At 35.3% G+C, this 26,402-nt stretch overlaps 1 protein-coding gene and 1 long non-coding RNA gene across 12 annotated transcripts in view; one reads left to right on the top strand and one right to left on the bottom strand.

The window, feature by feature from the left end:
* The window catches only part of LOC112043483 (tropomodulin-1), a 104,840-nt gene that overhangs the window by 65,937 nt on the left and 12,501 nt on the right, over positions 1-26,402 (top strand). For 8 of the 10 annotated variants that reach the window (XR_002886687.2, XR_008251329.1, XR_002886688.2 and 5 more), the window contains exons 2-5: positions 14,155-14,307; positions 21,508-21,675; positions 23,261-23,384; positions 26,112-26,227. Coding sequence is in view for 5 of the 10 variants with exons in the window: in XM_024078908.2 (XP_023934676.1) it covers positions 14,155-14,307; positions 21,508-21,675; positions 23,261-23,384; positions 26,112-26,227 (561 nt within the window). In the remaining 5 variants the exon portion in view is untranslated. Of the gene's footprint in view, positions 1-13,617; positions 13,785-14,154; positions 14,308-21,507; positions 21,676-23,260; positions 23,385-26,111; positions 26,228-26,402 lie in introns of those variants that run through there. The other 2 variants (XM_024078910.2, XM_024078911.2) reach the window with 2 other exon arrangements.
* LOC128198589 (uncharacterized) lies at positions 7,010-12,863 on the bottom strand. Of its 2 annotated transcripts, none has more exons than XR_008251332.1 (2): positions 12,464-12,863; positions 7,010-7,213 (listed from the first exon to the last, which is right to left on the bottom strand). It is a non-coding gene; the product is annotated as an uncharacterized LOC128198589 (long non-coding RNA). The 2 variants fall into 2 exon arrangements; XR_008251333.1 differs by lacking the exon at positions 12,464-12,863 and adding an exon at positions 8,283-9,053.

The following is a 26,402-nucleotide window of genomic DNA, read 5'->3' as shown; positions in this document are numbered from 1 at the left end:
AAGAAAACTTTCACATTTATAAATTATTGAAATGGCTCATTACCTTATGTTTCGATTATGTAAACCAATAAAAATCATTTAGGTAATACAATACATAACCGACAATTCTGCATAATTTAATGGCTTTTTAAGTAGTTACTGCCAACTGCAGCAGTAATAAACTCCTTTTATAGATTTTTCAAAGCATTTTTTTTCTTAAACTTAAGAAATCTAAGAAATGCATGTCTTTTTTTTTATTCTTTACAAATTAGCCCTTGATTACAAACACACCTGACGGTAAGTGATGATGCAATCTAAGATGGAAGCGGGCTAACTTGTTAGGAGGAGGATGAAAATCCACACCCCTATCGGTTTCTACAACTAGTTTAGTTAGTCTAAATAAGTACAAGATGTTGAGATGTGTTATAAGTTTGACGTGTCTATCTGTCTGTATGTCTGTCTGTCACTCTGTGGCACCATAGCTCACGAACGGATGAAGCGATTTCAATTTAGTTTTTTTTTTATGAAAGGTGAAAGTTTTTATGAGAGGCTTTCTGTATCCAAGGCCGTGGGTTCGATTCCCACAACTGGAAAATATTTGTGTTATGAGCATGGGTGTCCTCCAGTGTCTGGTGTGTGTTTATGTATTATATTAGTATTTATATGTAGTATATAGATTTATATTATAAAATCTGCTATCTTAGTAGGTACCCATAACACAAGCTACGCTTATTAATTGATTATGAAACACGGCTAAAACTCGCGTGATATTAGGTCGGAGTATGCCCGACAAGTTTCGAACGCATACGGGGCCCTTAGTCATTAGCTGGTTCTTGCATCGCGACACGATCCAAAATGATCCAAGCTACGCTTACTAAAAATTTATTAAATATGGTTTAAATATTTTAAACTGATCACAAAAACTAAAGAAATAAGATGGACTATTTTTTTTATTATACTTACTTACTTATACTTTATATACTTAACTATATGTACTTTATATACTCAAACAATACACATCACTATCTAGCCCCAAAGTAAGCATACAGAGTAGCTTGTGTTATAGGTGCTAAGATAGTTGATATTATAATATTAATATACATACATTCATATTGGTAATTATTGATTATTATATTAACTAACGTAAATGTTGTTAATGTTAAATTTTGAAATACAATTATGAAAAGAGTTTGTATAGGCAACACGTGACACTTGTTTTGATTTTTGATGGGTTTCACCAGCTTCACCACGCTGCTAGTAAAGACTCATTCTGGATCATCTTTATTCTGTATTCTTTCCTGAATTTTTTATTCATTCCGTTCTAACTAAAGAGGTAGACGGTTTGAAGTGGAACGTGTTCTAGCAAGTATCATTCAATTTAAGGAATGATAAAGGTAGGTATAAGATGATTTCCCGTATGTTTGAGGCATTTCTATTTTCTGTTAACTTCTTGCATACTATGTTTGGGACATTTCTGTTAACTTCCTTGTTGCATACTGTGTAGTCATTCACCGTCAATTTATCATGAAATGGCCGAGTAAAAGATGTAAATAAAACAACAAGCCGCCGCCGACATTACCCTCTTTTCCACGCATTAGGTAAAGGAAGTGAACTGCGAGTTTTTGCCGCAATAAAAACTTTCATTCTGTGGGGACCGGTTACTCGAGACACTTTGGGTCAAGAAAAAAGTTCTCACGAAGACGCGTCGCTTAGTAACAAGTTCTCAATTTTTAACCGACTTCCAAAAAGGAGGAGGTTCTACGTTCGGCTGTATGTATATTTTTTTATAAACAAGCAAACGCCCGCGACTTTTGACGGCCTCCGTGGCGTAATGGTATGCGCGGTGGATTTACAAAACGGAGGTCCTGGGTTCGATCCCCGGCTGGGCAGATTGAGATTTTCTTAATTTGTCCAGGTCTGGCTGGTGGGAGGCTTCGGCCGTGGCTAGTTACCACCCTACCAGCAAAGACGTAACGCCAAGCGATTTAGCGTTCCGGTACGATGCCGTGTAGAAACCGAAAGGGGTGTGGATTTTCATCCTCCTCCTAACAAGTTAGCCCGCTTCCATCTTAGACGGCATCATCACTTACCAACAGGTAAGATTGTAGTCAAGGGCTAACTTGTAAAAGAATAAAAAAAAAGACGTTGTCCACGTTTAACTGTTTTATATAAAAGTGGAATATTATCCTACCATGCTTTGTATGATAACTCTCAGGCGAATTGTATTGTTTCGACACTAGGGTTCATTTACACGAGCAGCAACTGCTACCGACGACTGCAGTCGACTACCATTGACTGCAGTCGACTGCAGGTGCAGTCGTCATTTTTAACGTCCGTTAAAAAAACTCTCGTGCGAATGCGGGCTAATTTCCTGTGTCTGTCTCTCGTTTTGTCGTCTGTCACCTATAACTCCCTCTCAACGTCCGTTTGCCTCGCCTGGTTACACTTTTTATATCCTATGGTAGCATTCCGATTTTGGCGACCGCGACCTGCGACCGTGACAGGGTCGCACGGCCCACTGCTGTATGAATTTATATGGAGTGCTAAACAAAAGTGGTCGCGCGACGCGGTCTCGGGCTTTGTTTAGTGCACCATATAAATTCATACTAAGCAGTGGGTCGCGCGGTCGCAGGTCGCGGTCGCCATGATCGGAAGACTACCTTTACTCAAACGTGCGTAATGAAGTTTTACTTCAATAAATAAAATATTGCATTGACCGTTACGTGCCCGGCGCGTTACCGTAACTGCGTAATCGATGATCGTTGCACTCGCTGAGCGTGACCGGGTCAACATTCATACATACTTGCGAATTTAATTGACTGACAACAGTCTAACTGTGCCGGTATACGCTAGTTGGGTAATATAGATACACTAGCTGATACCGCGCGGTTTCATCCGCATGGTTCCCGTTCCTGTAGGAAAAAAGGGATAATTTATAGCCTATAGCCTTCCTTGATAAATGGGCTATCTAACACTGAAAGAATTTTAAATCGGACTAGTAGTTTCTGAGATTAGCGCGTTCAAGCAAACAAACAAACACACTCTTCAGCTTTATAATATTAGTATAGATTCGTTTAAATAGATAGCGCAATCCACAAGAGATGTAAGTGATGGGCTAACCAGAAATAAATCTCACATCTAAGTGCGGGCACTTTTCTGACAATGTGGATTTAATATACAAATGTTTAACTTTTAGTCTTGTGAGATCTGTGCACTCTGCCAAGAAGTAAAACACCTCTGCACCTTCTATGCAATTGCCCAGATCTAATACATAAACCTCTCTATCTAGCATTGATATTTCATGAAACATCTTTCCCGAACGTCCCTCTGAGCCAATATCCGAGTCTCAGAGGAGACGCCCCTAAAGAGTCGTTCCACCCATCTCTTCTGCGTCTCATCTCTGCCCTACAAGGCGATGCTTCTGAGATTCTAAGCTGTGTGTAAGCAGACTAGGGCAATTACCTAATCAGAAAAACGTGTTATAATAAGACATAGACTTACTCAGCTGGAATGAAACGAGCTAAGTTAGGTGTATCTCTGCGTGATCGAATTAGAAATGAGGAGATCCGCAGACAAACCAAAGTCACTGACATAGCTCAGCGAGTCGCGAAGCTGAAGAAGCAATGGACAGACTACATAGTTCGAAGAGCCGATGGACGTTCGGTCCCAAGATGCTGGAATGAGGCCTGTGTCCAGCTGTGGACGTCCATCGGCTTATAATAATAATGATGATGAATGAAGCGAGATGTTCTTGAGTGAGGATTAGCAGAACGAAGGCCTGATGATGTTAGATGACCTACATATATTCCTTAAAATAGGCGTGTCAGAATTATTACGACCACATCACATGCCGGCAACCATATGTGTCATAGGAATGGAATCTCTGTACTAGAGTGAGCGAGGTCAAAGGTTACGCTGACCGTTTTTACTAATGTAGTACATAATAATGTAATGTTTATTGTTATTTGTACATCATCATTGTTGACGGCCGCGTGGCGTAGTGGGTAGTGACCCTACTTTCTGCATCCACGGCCGTGGGTACGATTCCCACAACTGGAAAATATTTGTGTGATGAGCATGAGTGTTTTCCAGTGTCTTTGTGTATTTATACATTATATAAGTATTTATATGTAGTATATAATTGTATATTAATATTATAATATCGACCATCTTAGCACCCATAACACAAGCTACTCTGTATGCTTATTTTGGGGCTAGATAGTGATGTGTAAGTATATTTATAAAAAAAAAAATCGTAAAATGTGTGCTTGTAAATTAGGCACCATTTAGCACTTTCGTAAATAAAAACATAGATAGGTTAAATCATAAGAAGTACAAAACTAAAGAGTAGGGAGTAGGGACCCTAACCGTAACAAAACTGACTATTAATTTAAGAAATAAATTATTCATACAGGTTCTATATTAATGAATCTAGGGTATAGGGTAAGTATATTGTCTTGAGTCCATTTTTCGTAATAATAGACTTTTTCCCGTTGTGATAGATCGAATGATAGAGCTGTGATAGCTCAGTGAATATGACCTCTGCCTCTGTTTCCTGAGGGTGTGGGTTCGAATCTGGTCTGGGGCATGCACCTCCAACTTTTCAGTTATGTGCATCTTAAGAAATTAAATATCACGTGTCTTAAACGGTGAAGGAAAAACATCTTGAGGAAACCTGCATTCCAGAGAATTTTCCCAATTCTCTGCGTGTGTGAATGCTGCCTCCGCATAGCGCCAGTGTGGTGGACTATTAGGCTACCCCACTCATTCTAAGAGGAGACTCGAGCTCAGCAGTGACCCGAATAGGGGTTATTAATGATGCAACAAACTTGAACCTCTGGAACTGGGAAAAAAAATAATATAAAACATTTTTAGGCGAAGCTCGACTAAATTTAGAAGCTCAATTAGGTCCTACCTACCTAATAGAGTTTCGCGCAAAAAGTTATCTTGTGAAACCACTGATGAAATTAAATAGTACAAACCTGAATAGTTAGAAAATGCCATTTTTGGCCGGCTTGTTTAATTAGGTTTATTTACTGGTTTAGGAATGTAGAGTTTAGTAATCGCTGTAACTTGACTGTAGCTGCCTAATTAAGACCACCTCACAGTAAGTATTGGTATACATACATTATGACACGTAAAATGAACACTGTGCCTTTAGATTGAGCAATTCTTGAGCAGACAGACTTTTGTATTAGTAGTAAGTATCCTACTTCCTACTAATAATAAAAACGCAAAAGTTTGTATGGCTGTTTGTTACTCTTTAACGCCCCAACTACTTAACCGATTTGGTTGAAGTTTAAAACGAACATCGAAAATAGCCTGGATTAACACATAAGCTACTTTTCATCCCGGAAAAATCCATGGTTCTCGCGGGATTTGTGAAAAGTGAATACCACGCAAACGAAGTCGCAGACGTCCGCTAGTATTACTATAAGTTGTACGAATAATGTAGTGTAAGGATAATAATGAAGAAAATAAACCAAATGTAGTTATTGCATGGGGTAGTTATATGTATTGTAGGTAGTTATGTTTTATAGCTTTTAGGTTTTCTCAGGCTTGTAATGATTTTATTATTCTTAGGCATTGTTTATTCAGGTATATTTTATATTTTTGTAGTCAATTCTTTCTTTTAAGTAGTTTTTTGTTGTTGTTTATTTTTAATAACTGTTGTTTGCGCCCGTGATGTCACCCTTTTAAAAGGCTTCCACTGAAAACCAGGGCTGCAGCTAGCTGCAGCATTACGTTGAGTGGGAGTCCTTTATTTGGTCAGTGCGCTTTTCTTTTTCTTAGTTTTAAGTTTTAATAACCACATAAAAATATTTTTCTTTCTTTCTATTGTTTTCACTGAATATACATATACGAAAGACGTTGACTTTGAAAGTTTACCATGTGAATTTATAATCGTAAACAGCTGATTGTAATTGTGCTGGCGACATTACATTATGGTGTGGAGAAAACGCTTTTTGCGGCTTTCGCGGCGTCCATTCGAAAGTGAACGCGCTCTAACTCCAAACATGACAATAATGCTAATAACCCTTCAACATTGATAGTGAACGCACGAAATATTGTGGGTGGTCCATTTTCTTGCACCTTTCGCGGGTTAAATTTCCACAACTGGAAAGTTTGATGAGCTTCAATGTTTTTTCCATAGATTTACGTGTTTTTTTCAGTGTCTAGGTACCTTTATTATGTTGTTTTTAAATATACTTGCTATGATAAAATCCGCTATACCTACTCATATCACAGGGTAGGTAAGTAGGTATATACTTACTTTGGGCTAAGGGCTACCTTTATCATGATGTTTTTAAATATACCTACCTACTTGATAAAATCCGCTATATTAGTACCTACTCATAACATAGAGTAGGTATATACTTACTTTGGGCTAAGGGGTGATGTTCGTTATCAGCCCATATTCGGCTCACTGCATAGCTCGAGTCTCTTCTGGGAATGAGAGGAGTTAGGCCATAGGCCACCACGCTGACCCAATGCGAATTGGCAGACTTCACCGGAGAATTAAGAAAATTCTCTGGTATGCAGGTTTCCTCACGATGTTTTCCTTCACCGTTTGAGACACGTGATTATTAATTTCTTAAAATGCACACAACTGAAAAGTTGGAGGTGCATACCCCGGACCGGATTCGAACCCACACCGTCCGGAATCGGTGGCAGAGGTCATATGCACTGGGCTATCACGACTCTCTGGGCGGGCGATCTCGCAGCGGAAAGTGTTGGTCGACCCGTCTCTAGGTGGACCGAATAGCATTACTTATGCAGTTTACAGGGAATCTATAGACGCTTGCTTTAACGCGTGTTCGAAGTAAAGCAATATAAATGTGCCTACCTACCAAATTGCGGAAAATTTTAAAAGACCGTAAAATTTGAACAAACCAAAAGCTGACAATAGATACCTACCTAGATACCTAATTTGAAACTAATTTAGGTACTCTTGCTTGAAGAAAATAACATTTCTATGAAATTAGACGCAAACAAAACCTACCTATTAAGTAAGTAATTAAAACAATAATCACACCAATAATATCAATAATACTTTATTTAAAAAGTTCCCCAGTTTCGAGTAATTTGACTGTTTCGGCTTCCTCTTTAGCTATCTTCTGTTTCAATAAAGTCATCTCCTTATCTCTCTTTATCTTCCTCACAGCTTCCTCTTCTCTCCACGAGTCTTCTAAAACGGAATAAGCTTTCTGCTTCATTCGTCCATACATTATTCCTGCAAATAATAGGGAAAATCTTAAGCCTCTAATTACAGGTGAGACCAGCACTGGCGGACCGTAAGGTAGCATTATTTCTATAAATTTTTAATCAAAGCGCGAAATACAAAGAATTTTAAAATTAAGACAATAATTGACACGAGTAAAATAATTGACATCAATCAGCTGTTGACATCGATATCTTAAAAATCGACAAAGAGGTCGTTGAACTCTATCATGCGAATCGGTAAAACGCAAGGCACATCCCTTATTTAAAGGTCAAGTGCATAATAATAATATCACGCGACAATAAAAACATTGTTTTTTTTTGTGTTCCGGATTCACATTTATGTCGTTCGGAAGGCCAGTGGCCGAGAGTGCAGCTAAGAATACCGTTGTCTCTGGTGTGCCGACCACCAATTATAGCAGGCTGGCGGTTCGCCAGAGATTTGACTAGCATAGCGTGGTCAACCGTCAATAGGAATAAGAACAATCGCTAATCGAATCAATCATAGGAGAGAAAATCTTTTAAAAACAAAAGTTGAGGGTAAAAATAATTACGCTAAGAAAATAAACAATAACATAAAATTTAGATTAAAAAAAAATAATAATAGGTAAATATTAAAAAAAAAATAACATAACATAACAAGTATTTAAAATATTATGACACACTTACCTTACTTTTAACGTATATAACATCAACCTACAACGTCAAGCATGCTGTACATTTATTTTCTAGATAAGTGATTATAACACCTAAATTATAAGGTTCCTAATAGTACAAAATCAGATAAGTACTAGTAATACCAAGCAGTAGGCATAAAAGACATAGAAATCCATATAAACAATTTTTTTTTTGCCAAGTTGCATTGCATTTAATTATTAACAGGTATAAAATAACAGGCAAATTTTAACAGGTATTAAATTTACAAATAATTAATAATAATTATGCATATAACATATACATACGTAAAAAAAATATTACCTACCTACAAAATGGTAACTAAAAATCAGGCATTAATTGAGTCGATGATATCACTTCAACTTTCACTATTATGAAGCTGACTTGCTAACTTGCTAAATACTTACATAGTGCTAAATTTAGACGTCACTTTGCATCAGGTTATGCTAATATGAGAAACTTCAATTAAATAGGTAGACGTACGTAGGTAGATATATTACACCCACACACAAATTCGTATTCAATTATACATACATCCTGCCCATTATTATAAAAAAGAATGTGAGTTTGTTTGTTTGTTACGGTTTTACGTCTAAGCCGTATTTAAAAAATAATTGAAAACCATCACTGAAAAGCTACAGTACCAGCAAGTAATATAAACTATTAAATACCACAGATCACAAGGATCCCTATAGGAGAGTAATATATAGACCCGTACGGCCACGGCAACGCGAAAAACCTTAGAGAATGAGTGAGAGACATTTTATTTAATTTTTGGCTTTAAGTGATGAATGCAGGTTACTATTGATAAGCAAGGTGTGTTCAATAAACTTCAACATTGTGACAGTTCCACATCCATGTGGTAATTTTATAATTTATTATTTAAGGGATGATATAATTTATTATTAAAGAATTAGAGGACGACATCCGCGTGATATTTAGTTTTCCACAATTTCCGCAGGAACCATGCGTTTTTCAGAGTTAAAAGTAGTTCTGTACTTTTTACGTGAAAAGGTAACAAACGTCCATACGTAAACTCGAAATTTACTTAGATGACTTTTTTACACAACAATAATGGCCGACTATGAATCAAAGACAATCAGTAGGGTTGAGAAGTTAACGGCGGGCATCGGAACGATATCAAGTAGGTATCGTTATAACTGAAATACCTAAACTAAAACATCCGTTACTATACAACGTTATCTTAAAAGGGAACGTATAGTAACGTTTGTCGGTTGTATGCATTTTAAGAAATTAAATATCACGTGTCACAAACGGTGAACGGTGCACGGTTTATGCCTATGGGTACGCGTGGTTAAGAAATGGGGTAATCTTTTTTTATTATTATTATAAATATACTTAAACAATACACATCACTATCTAGCCCCAAAGTAAGCATACAGAGTAGCTTGTGTTATGGGTGCTAAGATAGTTGATATTATAGTATTAATATACAATTATATACTACATATAAATACTTATATACACTCATGTTCATCACACAAATATTTTCCAGTTGTGGGAATCGAACCCACAGCCGTGGATGCAAAAAGCAGGGTCACTACCCACTGCGCCACGCGGCCGTCTCTTTCTTTAATCTTTTGGGGACGTACTAACGTCCAAGATTTGCTTATACTTCAAAAAAGTGTGCACGTATCCACGTACATACTGGGTGTAAGGGACATGATACCGAAAACTGCGTGAAGAGGTTAAATTTAGTTTCCACAACGATATTTTAAATAACAATTACGTGGGAAATGAGAAAATTCAGATTTTGAAAATTTTGAGCACGCAATGTACAGCGAACAATGCGATAACAACGCTCCGCAATCTACTGTGTACGTACGAGTAGGTACGTACGCATCGACAGCAAATCGGCTGGCTACACTTACCTATCTAATACCTATTTTTTATACTTTACAAGTTTTTAACTAGGTACAGGTAATTAACTTACTTCAGGTTGTTTCTCGTTTACGAGACGTTCTGTCGTCATAGTAGGTACAATATTCATGAGTACTGAATTGATTTGATCTAAGCATTTCAAGACTTCTCAGTCAACACACACAAACACACACAATACAAACGACACAATTGTATGAGTATTCGTTACAGAAAATCACTACTAACATAACATAGAACATACACAAAGGTTTTTGAATTTTGGTTTGTTTGTCAACAGACCGCCGAACACGAACTAAAGAAAAAATAGCGTAGCGTCTAGCGAAAGGACCTAAAGTTTCAATATTTTGAAAATACCTATTAACCACGCCACGCGGCTTAGGTTAGAGAGAGATAGCAATTATTTTCTTCGGCACCGGCGGCGGTCGGCAATACAACGTCGCGCAGTTTGTTTGTGACTTTGTATAGATAGATACCTATTAGTCGTGACCTGCCTATTTGACCTCTTGGAAAACAGCTGATCGCGCGCATTTTGCAAATTAAATTTACATTGCTAGTTTTTGTTAAAATCTTGATTTGACGATTTTTATTAAAAATCGTATTGAGATAATGTTATCCATACCAGTGTTTGAATAATGCTACTATTCGTAAGATATCTTTTACGCTATAGAATAACGTGAGCATATGTATTGTATAACATTTTTATTAAAAAACTATTTTTTAAAATAAAATGATTATAAAATATTTCATTTTCCCATCTTTAAACTAACAACATATCAATTATTAAAGAATCATTAATTATCATTTATCGATAAGTTAACGCTCGATGTTATTTACCCATCCTTGCTTTTCATAGACAATCTAGCGTTACGAAATGTCAAATTGCCGTAATCGTAGTTAAGCTGTGCAAATTAATCTCGTTGTGATTTTGTTTTTCAGAAAATAAATGTGAATAAATCGTAAATTCGGTGTAGTTTTTGGTGTAATTCGTACTGTACGCGTATAATAAAGGATTTAGACACTTTGTTCTTTAGAAATTACGTATAACGTAAGTGAAATATGTGATTTTAGTGACAAGACGGGTTTGTTTTGGTGATTAGACTTCTAAGAAAATTTTCGGTATACGTACTTTTCCGTTTATAATTAGTAAGATTAAAGATAGATAGCTATTATAACGATATTTATACTGTAAAATTATCATTGACCTATTAATAAAGAAAATCTAAATATAAAAGAAAATCTTTTATTTTTTATCATACGGATCGTGCTGTTTGGAAGTCCCTACCTATGTCATGCAGTGGACATCCATCGGCTGATATGATGATGATGATTATTATTATTATTTTAGATACGTAACTTTAAGGTACTGTTTATACATAAGTCAAAGTTAAACAATCAACAATAAAAAAGTACATATCAACAATGTGGGTAACTTCCTAAATAAATTGCGACTTGTTAAGTTCAATAGCAGCAGCCTATTTAACAACTGAGTCTTAGGGCCATAAATCATTTCTCTATATCTATCTCGCTTGCACTTATGGGTCTTATGGAGCCGTCTAGTGAAGGGTGTAACAATGAAAGACATATTATCGATAAGTAAAGTTTATTATCGTATCTTGTTCACAAAATTAAAAAAATTAACAATATTTGATTTAATATAATACATATTTCATATTATATAATTATTAACTAAATAAAATTAATCTTCATCTGAGTCTTCATCATCAGAATCTTCGTCTTCTGCCAAATTTATTATATATTAGTATCCATAGTGCGCAACGAGTAACACATGAATGTATTTATTTAATTGCAGTAAACACATTTATAGCAAAAAAAATACGCAATGCAATTACATTAGAAACCGACCAATCAGAATCGTCCAAATCATTATTGACTCATCATTAGCACGTGCGCAGGTAGCCGTTTATCGATAATTAGGGTGCGCAGGTAGGCGCGCTGCACATTCCTATCTTTTTTGACTTTTATGACCGGACGACTCAGATGATAATGCGCATACTATAGGAAGGCGAGGCATGAAAGAGGTTATTACGTAATCTTCATCTTTTCAATGTGAGTAGGTACCTATTAAAGGAGTGAAGAGTACACAGAAGAGCATTGTTAATAAATACCGGTCACCGACGATTCTGAACGCGTGAAATTTCGTTTTTACGAATCTTGCAACAATTGTTTTTTTTAGGATAAAAAGTAGCCCATGTTCTGCTCCAAGGTCGAATTTATTATATTGTATAAAGTTTCATTAATATCTGTTTAGCTTTTTAGCTGTGAAAAGTAACAGATAAACAGATAGACACACACTATTGCATTTATAATAGTAGTATGGATTTTGTTGTTTAAGTTCATACTACAAACGTTATGCCATGCAAGACTCAACTTAGTTTAGATTGCATAAAAAACGTTTTGAGATAGGTCATAGGTATTGAGAGTATTGATGCAAAGATAATAAAAACCGGCCAAGTGCGTGTCAGGCCACGCGCGGTGATGAGTTCCGTAGATTAAATTAGCACTTTGAATCTTTGTTGAATGAACAAAAATAACGATAACGATACCCCACATTATGGGATAGACGATAAATATATCATCCTCATTTTGCATGTAGGGAAGGAACCCTACTAACGTTAATTTAAAAAATTACTTTTTACCATTTTATAGACGTAGTTAATATACATACCGATGCCATTCTAGTTATAACAGGCTCTGAGTTACTTTACTGACAACTTTATCTATTTTATTGACAATGAAATGTGTATGCAATTTTCACGCTCTGAGTATTGTTTTTAAAATTGGTCGACTAGATAACTCTTTCACTGACAATTAATTGGTACATAGATGTTATAATTTTCCTTTCCTTCTAGTAAATTTTGACATAGATAATATAGATAATCATTTAGCTGATAGACGGCGGAGGGGGACAATGGGGATGATGACTAGGTTTGAATATATTGATTTTTATGATACATTCGGGTAAATAGGGTCAATGTTAACTAATTTATATATAAAAAGCAAAGATTGTCTGGATATTTGCAAAATAAATGAGATTATAAAATTTCAAAAACTACTAAAATTTTTTTATCGTAATTAGATGAAAATTCATACAGTTTTAGCTTCCTTACATTAAATGTGACATTTATTAATATATGAACTATAAAGATAAACGCACAAACAACAAAGATATTAGTAATTTTGTTTGAACGCGCATACAAATCTAACGACCATTACATGCCTATGACGTCATTTTTTCGAGCCATTTTGTATGGGGCGTTTTTCAGGGATCCGCGGCAGCGCCGCAAATCTGACTCTTTAAATCCCTGTAGCTCCGAAAGTAATGATCGCAGATACCCTGTTACTTTTACAAAATTGCTTTACTATTAGTATACTCTTAATTTATATACAATTTAAAAAACTGTCATCATCCCTATTGACTCTAACAAATTAGCTCATAAACCTATTTTACAAAAACAGTGTTAAAAGACCTCACGCATCTTTGAAAGACCTATCCAACGACACTATGAGATAAATGATCAAAATAAAAATTATCCCCATTTTAGATGTAGGGGTAGGTACCTTAAAAAAATATTTTACGACTCTGTTCACATTTTTAAAATAAATTACTAACTGAAAAAATAATGCTTAAAAGTCACTTACTAAGTAAAACCAGTGAAACTGCAAATTATCGTAGTTTTTTTTGTACTTTTATGAGCTACTTTAAAACAGTTTGTCACTTTTAACTTCATCTTTTATTTAATTGGAAACTTGATAAGAAACCGGTATTGACGTAGGTAAATGTTTCTTTTCATTATTTGATTGCCCTTCCCTAGCCATATACTTCTCTTTTTCGCACACGTTTTTATCAGGCGCTCTGCCTCTCTTTCATGCAACTTGATTTTTCCATCAGTTCGTATCTGTCATTCGCTGTGAAAGCTTGTTTGGATTGAATTCCAAATACTTTTGGAATCTACTTTATTTTGTCATCTCACAAAAAGTACGAAAGTGTTAATAACTATTGTTTCACATGATATTGCGTTTTAGTGCCAATAACTTAAATAACAAATCTTACTTACTATTATGTGTTCAACGTAGCTGTGTTATCGATCATAATTCATAAAAGTAGCTTCCATGGGTGTGGTGTAACTTGTGTTTTATCTGATCACCCATAAAAAACGTAGCGATAAAGCAGTATTATAAGTTATATCAGTGCCACATAATCCTAATTTAGTTACAAACTAAAGAAATCTCATCCAAATCACCAGGCTGTATGGTTATTGATCTATAACCTCCGTAAGCGGAGACTTGATCATCGTCATAGCCATAGCGTGGTATTATTTTGCCAAGTGACCAACTGTTGTGTGTTGTGTGTTGCAGACGTCGTCGACGACGAAGACGACGACGATGACGACGCCGGCAAAGTTGTATGGACGCGAGTTGTCTGCTTACGATGAAGTCGACGTCGACGAATTGCTGGCAAAGTTATCACAGGAGGAGCTTACCATGCTCGCCAAGGAGGTGGATCCAGATGTAAGTAGACAATAAGCTTTTTTTTAGAAATAAAGGAGTAAATTTATCTATATACAAATCACAGAGAAAGAATAAACATTATTTAAAACATGTTGTACAACTAGTTTGATGTGATGCTAAAAGGGTCTCCACTTAGTATTTTTCCCACCAGGACATTGAGCTGTCCTTCTGTGGACCAATTAAGGTGCAGTTTTTACAGTAGGTGCAGTAGTAGCAGTAGAGAAAGTATTTGTACAGAATAGAAGTAGAGAGATAATAGTAGTAACCCTGAATAGCTTAAGGGTAAATTGGCTGGATTCATCACCAAGAGGTCATGGTTCAATCTCCGCCCTCTAGACGATTTTCGTACTTACTCCTAAAACAATCCTGACTAGTTGGAGGGGAATGGGTAAATTAGTCATATTTAAATTAGTCAGATAATTATGGCAGATATTCTTTACATAAAAAAGTGACCTTGTGACAGCCTCGTCACAGAAGATCAACCTTGTTTTCTGCTGCTAAGTAGAATTGTTGTGTGGGTTTGGTTGCCAGTCAGGTTCATGATGGTTGCTAAGATATTTGTCTCACTTAAAAACTAAGCAAATAGTACTTGTAGAGCTTAATGTGCCGTGGGAGACTAATATTCCGAAGGACCACACAATAAAAGTGAATAAATATTTTGACCTAACAAATGAAATAACTTAAAATGGCTATGTAGTTAGTCGGTACGCCATAGGTACGAGAGGATTACCAGAAAAATCTCTTTATGAGTTGTTTAAACCTTGGCCAGTCTAGAAGGCAGCTAGTTCTATATTAGACCGAGTATCCAAAGCTGCTTTAAAAGGATCTTACCAAATTTGGCTAGGCAGGGAGAATAACACAAGCAGAGAACGGGCAGTGTTGATCGATTGTCAAGGAATACATCCTACATCCTGTAGTCACAAGTTCAGGACTTTGCTGGGAGTTTTTCTCTCTACCACGCACCCGGTACCCGCACAGTGAATCCATGGAATGCCCAAATATTCATCTTTGAACTATTTAATATTGAAATGGTTAAACTTGAGAAAAGCTTAGGTTCATCTATAGTTTATATTAGACAGAGAATGGTCGGTTTTGACAGCAACAACATTCCTGAGCAGAGTGACATTGTAATCAGTTACCTATGTTACCAAGCCCAACCAAGGTTTACCCTCTAGGTAATTTCAAAAATCCAGTTTATTTAAAATCAATTAAGATTAGTTATCATCACTATATCAATTGCTGTCTACAGTCTTAGATTTTCTCATAAAAAAATAATGTTTGGAATAAATCTGATAAACAAAATAAAAACAATGTTTTTTAGCATATCTACATAACTGACTTTTTATGTTGTAAATTATGTTGTACTAGCTGACGCCGCGCGGTTTCACCCGCGTGGTTCCCGTTCCCGTAGGAATATGGGGATAATATTTTTTAAATCGGACCAGTAGTTCCTGAGATTAGCGCGTTCAATCAAACAGACAAATGAACTCTTCAGCTTTATAATATTAGTATAGATTTGTATGTTGCATTATGTTGTAAATGTGACATATTGGTTGGAAAGCCAATACATATCTGGGAGTAGCTTATTCTATACCAGTAGGCCTAAAATGTCATTCATCATCATCATCAACCTCAATTTGACACCTTGTAGGTAACTAACCTGTGTTTACCTTAGTTTTTGGTTGGTTTATTAAAAATATAGTTTTTGAAATTTTTGTCTATTTGGCTTTGTGCACACTAATCTCGGGAACAACTGAAACACTTTGATTGTGATTTTCTATGATTTATTCTGGCAAGTTTCAGGCAGTACACCTATAATATAGTTACACTTAAAAATAGCTACAGAAACTAAGACCTCCCTTTGGTCTATGTAATTTAAACTTAAGTTGACTGTACTTTGTAAAATCATAATATTTAAAAGTCATTATAAACACAATCTTTATAAAAAGCATATAATGAGACAGGACAGGACAGTTTATTTATTCATCAGCGGCGAAAAGTTCATACAAGCCAATTCTCGCCGGGTTACCTTTAAAAATCTATTTGTTCATTCATTGTTGTACTGTATCTGGATATATGAGAAACCGTAGCTAGTACTATGCTGTATCAATATCCTTTTCTTTGGGATTTACCTTCTTCTAAATTCCATTCTTCGCCACTGATATTCATAAACATTAATTCTATGCAAACTAATTTGTGGGTATCTGCTTGTCTGTTCTATGTTTCATGTAATTAAGTACAAATAGGACAATTATTGTGCATAGTCAGAGCTACACCAATGAAGTTGTTAGTTACATAGAATTTATTTATGGAATAAACAGGATGAAGGGGAAAACCTTACTATCATTATTGTCATTGTGTATTTCCTTATTTATTATTTATGTGATTCTACTACATATATTTAACATCCTCAGTTATAGGATGACATATGCTATAGAGTTTTGGGTTCTATCCATGTCAGTATTTGCATGCTTAACATTTTTAGCTAGGGCTAGAACTATACATACAAATTGTACTGATTTCTCTGATGGTCAAATTGTGTGCTATCCTTAATGCATAAATTGCCTACCCCTAAGGTTTTCATGATTAGACTATGAACAAGGTATAATTTTTTAGGATTGCATATTATTTTAGTACTGTTATGCTTAGTGCATACTTTAACCATTACTTTAATGTATTCTTTGCCCTAACATAAAATCCAATTCACTCTACTGCTCTATTTTCTTTAGTTCAGTTGTCAGCCTATGGGGTTTTAGGTCAAGAGGTTGTAAGTTTGAGTCCGGAGTGTAGCTGTAAAGGTTTTATTATTTCAAAGAAATACTGCCAATTTTTGGTTTGTAGGTAGTTATTGCGTTTACATCTCCCTGCCTCTTATCATTTGATATGGACTGTTACAGATTCAATTTTTTTTTTAAATTCAAGCAAGCTATTATGGTTGGTCCAAGCATTATTGGGTGGGCCTAACCCTATTTACTTGTTTGTTATAAAATGTGAAACGACTACTGTTTGACTGTATAACATCTACAAAGCTACTATTTTAATTTTAATAAAATATAATGAAATAAGATTTTATCCACTGGACAAGAAAATAATTTTAGCATGACTACTAATTATGAGTTTGAAGGTTAAATTTATTATAATGTGTGAACCAATTGTTGTTAGTACCTAGCCTTGCTAATGCCAAGAAGTCACGATCATTGTAATGACCTTGAATAGTCACAGCAAACTGATACATGCATTCTGTTAATATGGGGTAAATCTTGTAACAGTATTTTAGAACATTTCTTTCTAATTAATTGAGATGTAATTTACGAATAGTACTACTAGCAGTCAATTGTAACTTTACCTACAATTCAGTTTTTACAAATCTCACATGAAACATGGATTTTTCCAGAATAAAAAATGGTCTATGTTGATCAATAACCCTTTTATTCAAGTAAAAGTCCCATTAAGGCGTTCCAGAGATTAGCCTGGACTAACAGACAGATGAAAGTTATAAAATTCTATTTTGTGTTGAGTTGTTTTCATCTTTCAATTCATGTGACATAAGAAATTAGGTGATTGTTTTGGTTCAAAGGAATTGTTGTCAAGTGACGACATTCCTAATCCAATATGGCCGCTCCCGAATGCCAATGATGCCGAATGTGTCTCTTTTCCAAATAGGATTAGTTGACACTTTTTTATAAGGGTCATAAATGGTTCATTAGGATTCTACTAAATTGAAAAAAATAATATTACATAAATTTTTCTGACAAGAGGAGCCAAAACTGCTGGCCGTTATATTGTCGGTCTATATTTTAACTGTTTCATGATGTCACGTTAACACTAAACCTTAACCAAAGGGACTGTTTGCCAAAATTATTAGTTATTTTTTTTAGTTTTAAAAAAATAGTTTGGCGTTTATTTCTTTAGTGACATCAAGTAACATCGTGACGTCACAAAATGGACGACAGCGTTTTTGACGTTTGGAAAAATTCAATAAATGCATAATTTTAAATTGAGTTTTCTATGAAATTCTTAACATTTATTAATTGTTATCTATACATTTCGAACCCTTATTATATCTACTGCACACAAAATAATATTGTTTAAATATTAAATTTGATATGAGTCAACTTCCCTATTTAACAGCATTTGTCGAAGTTTCCTATTATGTCAATTGGTTGCGAAGTAGTGCTAGTTTTAGAGCCGTTATGCATAACAAGCTTAAAGTGATATGCTCTATAAACTGCACTATACTCGCTAATCAGAGTAACAAACGTTTTTTACTCGATATACTATTTGGGGCACTTTGATTGGGCAAGATTTTTTTTTACTTAATTAAAAACACATATTTGATCAAACTGTAAGTTAAAGGGTTTTTCAAATAGCACGGGTACGGTGACAGTTGGCTTATTACGTTCATAATGCGTACTATTAGCGCGAAACTTGTCGACTTTCAAGAGCGAAACGAATTGTCACCCGCACCATGCTATCTAAAAAACACTATGATTGCCATCTCACATGATTTTAAGTGATAAAGCATGCTATCTATAAGCTATGTCCTAAGGTATATGCTAGCCTATAGAGGTGGAGGCTTGTAATAAACATCTCAAATAAAATAATTAGAAAACCCTACCTAACCTGCCTAAACTGCATAACCTGCTCTTAACAAAATTTTGTATAGCGATTAATAAATAACGTTTTTCTAATTGTACATTTTTTACTATGGCCATATACCATATTGAAATCCTCTTGATGAGCCCTTGAATTTATTATGCACTAGCTTGTGTCCGAAAAATTCAAATATCTTACGGAACCCTATTTTTTTGCAAAATAAAATTTAGCCTATGTTACTTGTGGATAATGTAGCTTTCGAATGATGAAAGAATTTTTAAAATCGGTCCAGTAGTTTTTGAGCCTATTCGTTACAAACAAACAAACAAACATACAAACGAAGTTTTCCTCTTTATAATTTTCTACTATATAAAAATAAGTAGGGTTTTCCTTCCTGACGCTATAACTCCGCATAATATAAAAAAGCACGAACCGATTTCCACTGTTTTGCATTCGTTGGAAAGGTCTCGGGCTCTGTGAGGTTTATAGCAGGAAAAGGTAGGGGTAGGGTAGGGGTAGGGGTAGGGGTAGGGGTAGGGTAGGGTAGGGGTAGAGTTGGGTAGGAGTAGTTGAAAGTTTACATGGAGTTCCACGCGGACGCAGTCGCGGGCGTCCGCTAGTATTAGTATAGATATCGAATATTGATTCGAAAAAAAAAAATTGTTGTTGTTGGTTTTTTTTAATACAAGTATTTAATCGATTCATAACATAGATAGATAGACAGATATATGTGCAGAACTAAGAAGTCTGAGGTTCAATTCATTAAGATATGTAGTATATCTTAATGAATTGAACCTCAGACTTCTTGGTTATTAAGCAAGTCTCACTATATGCACCAGAGAGTGTATGTATTATCTAAAATTTAAACACTACACATTCCAGTAGCAGAAATATATCACTATTTTATCATTTCAAAACATACTCTTAGATAAATATCTGATAACTAAAACAATTAGGTGTAAGTCCGACAACATACTCATAATCTAAATACTTATAGTACTTGTGTGATAAAACCTTATTGTACTATATAAATTGTAGGTATTAATTGCAACTTATTTAATCAGTCACTTGACTTGACTCTCTTATTTAGGTGTACCTAATTATTTTAATTACTTATTGATTATATCACAAGGTTTCTCAAAGTGGGGTATGCGAATCCCTAGGGGTTCGCCATTCGACGGCAGGGGGTTCGCGACAAGATTTAAGTAACTGATACCAAGTCAGAATTAAGGTTAAAATTGTCCAAAATTACTTCTAACATTGAATCCATTTGCGACAATTACTTTATGTGCTACCTTTTATTCAAATAAAAACCTTACTTTCTTCAACAGTCAAATTAACTTTTTTCTTTAGGTCGGGGGTCCATTATTTAGCAAGGGGTTCGCTGTCGCTTGGAAATTTTAACAGGGGTTCGTGGAGCTGAAACTTTGAGAAACCCTGCTGTATCACACTTGATATTGTCTCAAAACCATATTAGTATACATATAAATATTATGTACTAGTGACTATATCATATTATATTATCCAGAGATATTGTAGTTTCTCTGCGTGAAAGTAAATGTTATTTATTTTATTTATCTTTGACTGTATGTTGTAATAAAAAAATATCTTGCTTCACACAGCAATTTGTAGTAAATAAAATAGTCAATAGACATTATTTGCACAACAATAAGCTATTAAAGTTTTTATCTCGCTCAAGTAGGTCAATGACACATAATACCTTTGTACCTAGCTACTTTTGTGTAGGTAAATGTTTAGCAAGTTTCTTTTATACAATTATAATGGGTTAAATGAATAGAGACAGGCGTTGTTTTGCGGAAGTTCAGTATGAACAATGATTCAAATCAATGATTTTATTAATACCGCGAAAATCTAACTAATTCAAGCAAAATGAGAGCATCCTCATATAAATGTGATATATTGATATTATGTCATGCCATGTATTATTATTATGTACTAGCGGACGCCCGCGACTTCGTCCGCCCTTAGACCTCTTTAATCCAGCCCTTCAGTAGAAATGCTGTAAAAATGGAGTAATTTCTCCCGTTTAACCAACATTTCCCTTCACTGCTCAGCTCCTATTGATCTTAGAGTGATGAAAAGTAAACTATATCCTGCCCAGGAGTATGTAGAATAAATGTACCTAGTTTCGTTAAAATCCGTCGAGTAGTTTTTGTTTCTATAACGAACATACAGACAGACAGACAGAAAGAAAGACAGACAGACAGACAAAAAATTTACTGATTGCATTTTTGGCATCAGTGTCGATCACTAATCACCCCCTGATAGTTATTTTGGAAATATATTTCATGTACAGAATTGACCTCTGTACAGATTTATTATAAGTATAGATTATGTAATGTATTGTGTGCATATTGAATTATGTAAATATTGATTTACATGAAGTTGTAGCAATGTTTTTATAATCTTATTATTGAATGCTTATGTTCAATGAACTTCCATTTTATTATCATGAAAATTTTCTCTCTACAAAGTTTTTATTTTGCTACAAAATGTTATCATAAAGATTTAAGAAGCAAAAATTAATTATTGTATCAAGATCATCTTCAAATAATTAACCTATTCATGTCTCTCTGCTTACAGGACAACTTTCTCCCTCCCTCACAAAGGAATAACTATGCGTGCGAAAAGGACCCCACTGGACCTCTGAACCGGAAGAAACTCATAGAACACATCAACAAGCAGGCATTAGAAACACCAGACCGGCCAGAGGTCAAACCTTACGTAGCAGGAGTAGTACGGGGGAAAAAGGTACCTTCATTAAATATATTTTTTTTTATTCTCTACAAGTTAGCCCTTGACTACAATCTCACCTGATGATAAGTGATGATCAGAATCAGATTCAGAATCGTTTATTTGCAAGAAACAATAAATTTAGTTATACAAAGATGTTCTTATGTAACAATGTTTCACCATTAATAGGTATACAAATGTTTAATTAGTAAAATTAAAATTATATAAGTTAAAATTAAATGACATTAAGTTTAAAAGAAATATAATTAAAACTATTTTTTTGAAGTATCAGCTAAGTACTCTTCTTTGGAGTAGTCACATTTTTGTATTAGACACTTTTCAAGTTTTTTTTAAGTGTAGGTTTGCTGATGCTTCTGTCAGCCAGGTGTTATGGCAAGTTGTTATAAATTTTAGGAGCCATTTGTAAGATATTTTTGTTAAATTGCGCTGATGAATGTTTTATGTAATGAATTTTATTTTGTCTTCTTGGATTCTTAGAAAATGTGGAGAGGGTTTCATGATGCAATGTAAGATGGAAGCGAACTAACTTGAAAGAAACAGGCCGAAAATCCACACCCCTTTCGGTTTCTACACTTTTTTTTTTTTATTCTTTACAAGTTAGCCCTTGACTACAATCTCACCTGATGGTAAGTGATGATGTAATCTAAGATGGAAGCGGGCTAACTTGTTAGGAGGAGGATGAAAATCCACACTCCTTTCGGTTTCTACACGACATCGTACCGAAACGCTAAATTGCTTGGCGGTACGTCTTTGTCGGTAGGGTGGTAACTAGCCACGGCCGAAGCCTCCCACCAGCTAGACCTGCACCAATTAAGAAAACCTCAATCGGCCCAGCCGGGGATCGAACCCAGGACCTCCGTCATTAAATCCACCGCGCATACCACTGCGCCACGGAGGCCGTCAAAGACGACATCTTATCGGAACGTGGTAACTAACCATGGCTGAACGAAACACGTGACGCGAATTCGGTGCTTTTTTTGTCTATCCCAAAGATGTCCAACGTGTCATTTACGTGCCCAGAAGTTTTCTTCATAAACATGAATTGTTTATGAAGAAAACTTCTGGGCACTCGGCATTCGGCTTACTTTGAGCACGAGTCAATCTCAGAAATAGAAGGGTTAGGCTTTAGTCTGACAGACATTCGGCATTGGCAGACTTCACACACATACAGAATTAAGAAATTCTCTAGTATGCAGGTTTCCTCACGGTGTTTTTCCTTCTCTATTTTGAGACACGTGATATTTAATTTCTTAAAATGCACATTACTGAACAGTTGGAGGTGCATGTCCCGGAGCGGATTCCAACCTACGGCCATCGAAGACAGCGGTCATATTCACTGGGCTATCACGTCTTTCATTAGTGTAGTTTAGTTTTTAAGTGTTTTAAGTTTTACCGGACAACAAACAACAATGCTGTATATATCATTAAAAGATGGCTTCGTTTAGCACTAGAAATTTTTATGTTTGCCTATGTATCGATTATTATTAATCTTTTTTGTTATCATTGTTAGTATATCAATAAAATAAATAAATAAATTAGTTTTCACTCAATAAAATTAATAAAAAAACTTAATATTTTCCAGTGGATCCCTCCGCCGCCGCCGGAGAAAATCCGAGAGGCGGATGAACAGATCACCATCGACCTCGGCGACGAATATGAGACGGCCCTCACCGCTGCCACACAGGAAGAGATCATTGATCTTGCTGGTGAGATTATTATACTCTATACAGGGTGTCCCGTAAATAGCACGACATACTCGACAAGGCAATAGCTGACATCAAGACCTACTAAAATAACGAAGTATATGTTAGATGAATTTAGACGGTTTTTGTTTTATATTGATATACAAAAATCTCTATCTTCAATTCAATTTAGTTGTACCATGAATTGGAAAATTACACAAGGGTTAATTTTTTAATATACATAGTCGAACTTGAAATTCATTTATATCAATTAGGATAGTTTACAAGTACTTTTGAAACGTTTGTTATTACCATTATCTTATAATATAGATAATGGTGATAATTATTCGAAAACTTAAAATTAACGTTACGAAGGTTCCAAACGCGCCTTGGACCGAGAATAGCCCACATAAAACTTAGCCAGGGTTTTATTTTTTTTACCATTTAACAATATTGCGACTGAGATACGAAATCGTATACGATATTCGCGCGTAGCTTAGTCGTAGCGACTAGTCGTGCAGCTAAGTGTGCAATGTTCATATGGTTTCTTCAGTTAAAATCTCAGACTAATTACATATGGATTAATATCGCATCCAAATTCTCAAACAATGATTAATTACATATGGATTAGTATCGCATCTAAATTCACAAACAATATTCTGTCTGTCATTTTCTGAGTAAAACGAGCTTAGATTTGATATAACTCTTGTACTAAACTAGAAGTTCTTGCCCGTTTTTAACGCCATTCAACTACAAAAATAAATATTTTTACGGAGCTCTTTAACCGAAGAACACGATTACAACTTTTATACAGTTTTTATAAACGTATTAGATCGTTGATCATATACTTCGACAGAAAAGTAATGTCTAGGTCGTTATCTAATTAGTCTGAGTTCAGTTAACATGGTCGTTGCGGTCACTGGTCGTCAAAATAGTCGCCTTGTGTGTGAGATGCCTTACAGGAATAATGAATTTATTATTCGCGATGGATGTAGGTGTGCAGCTTTCATTTTCTAATTGATTGCACCCATGTAATTTATTCCATCTGTAATGTTTTTTTGTATTCACTGAGTTTGCTTCCTACATCGATGAAGAAACGGTTTTTCCGCATATATCATTTGCATTGTATTCCTTATTTGTATTTTGTATTGTTTAACATGAAAATTTCTATAATTAGGCATAAAATATTACTTATTATTTTAAAGCACTTGACCTAAAGTTAGGTAGCATTTATTAGCTAACCTCTGAATGATTTTCAAGTTAAACTAGATGTCCGATTTTTATAATCAATAAACCTAAATCCAAGTGCTTCACAACCTTTACTGGAAACCTGTTTTACTGGAATAAAATCCAAATTTTCACTGTTTTACACTTATAAATAAGCCAAAAGTCCAAAAGACAGATGATATCTTAAATGATTGTCAAGACTAGACCATCAATTACACAGCACTGGATTGCCGCCAAATTGTCGAGAATTCCTGAGAAACGTTTTTAACAAAAGAACGAATTTTATAACACTTGTAACGTCATAAAAACGCTTATTATACCAGTAATAATATTTTTATAAATTTTATTATGATTTCTTTGAGATTGTTCTACTCAATTCCTGAAAACATGTTTGTAGGGGCAAAGAATCTGCAAAATTAATGAACAACATTTTAATATTTTACACAACAGTCCAACAAAATAACCAAAATTTCCTTTTGTCCATACAAAACGAAAAGTACTTGTAGAGTTTACTGTGCCATGGGAGACTAACATTCCGAAGGACCACAGTATAAAAGTGAATAAATAATATGGAATATAAAAGTGAATAAATAATATGGAATATAAAAGTGAATAAATAATATTGTACGCCTTAGAAGTAGGTGCGAGAGGATTACCAGTAAAATCTCTCTATAACTTGCTTAAAGACCTTGGCCTCTTTAAAACTGCAACAAGTTCTATATTAGAAAGGGTATTCAAAGCTGCTCTAATAGGATCTTACCAAAGATGGCTAGGCAGGGAGAACAACACGAGCGGAGAAGGGGAATGTTAATAGATTGTCAAGGAATTTCTTAACCCTACGTCGATTAATTACAAGTCCTGGACTTTGCTCGGAGTTTTCCTCTTTGCTATGCGATGGACCTGGCACCCTCATGGTGAATCCACAGATTGCTAAGTTATTCGTCTCAAATCTTTGTATTGTGTATCTGACATGTCAACACTCCCCTTCTCTCTTTGTGTTGTTCTACCTGTCTAGTCTTTGGGAAGATCCTACTGGAACTGCTCTGGATACCCATTCTAATATAGAACTTGCTCCAGTGTTAGTGTGGCCACAGTCTTTAAGCAGAGCCTGTAGCCATGTGTGTTTGCAGATTCTCTTTCTACAAACGCTAACACTTCGAAAAATTAAAAAAAATATGGGTATGACATACAGAATCGATAAAGTTGTCGATCGGATCTGTCATTCCCATGCATTTTGTTAGTTTTCGAAGTATAAAGTTGTCGATCGGATCTGTCATTCCCATGCATTTTGTTAGTTTTCGAAGTGTTTGCGTTTGTAAAGCAGGCAAGATATATTTTGTTGGTATTCCTCTTGCATCCACATCTACAGTATATAAACTATCCACAATCACAAAAATATTACGGATTCACAATCCTTAATTTTTTGCTAGTTCATTTGGTTAGGTTTTTTACCGTGTTGTCTTTAGGGATGACGTGAGAATTTCCTCCGAACTCTTTCTCAAATTCCATTGTGTTGTGTTCCAGCAATTCTCGGCTTCCACTCCATGATGAACCAGGACCAGTACCACGCGTCGTTGCTAAACAAGGGACAGCCTGTTGGATTAGGATGGGACGGTATCACAAAGGCTACCAAACCCAAGGTAAGTCCATGGAATATATTGCGTGAATTTCTCTGACTGACCTCAAGGGGTCGATTCAGTGAGAGAGATTCGGCATGAGTGATATTGTGCCTCGAACCTACAAGCAAGCAAAATGGTGTGCGCGTGCGTTTTCACGAAAAACGTAATTTGGCCTGTTGGCAGTTCTCTGAGAAAA

The sequence above is a fragment of the Bicyclus anynana genome, chromosome 12 (genome assembly GCF_947172395.1).
Source record: "Bicyclus anynana chromosome 12, ilBicAnyn1.1, whole genome shotgun sequence".
In the NCBI taxonomy this organism is placed as follows: Eukaryota; Metazoa; Arthropoda; class Insecta; order Lepidoptera; family Nymphalidae; genus Bicyclus; species Bicyclus anynana.
The sequence above is the reverse complement of the archived record's forward strand: the minus strand, read 5'-3'. Positions and strand labels throughout refer to the sequence as shown.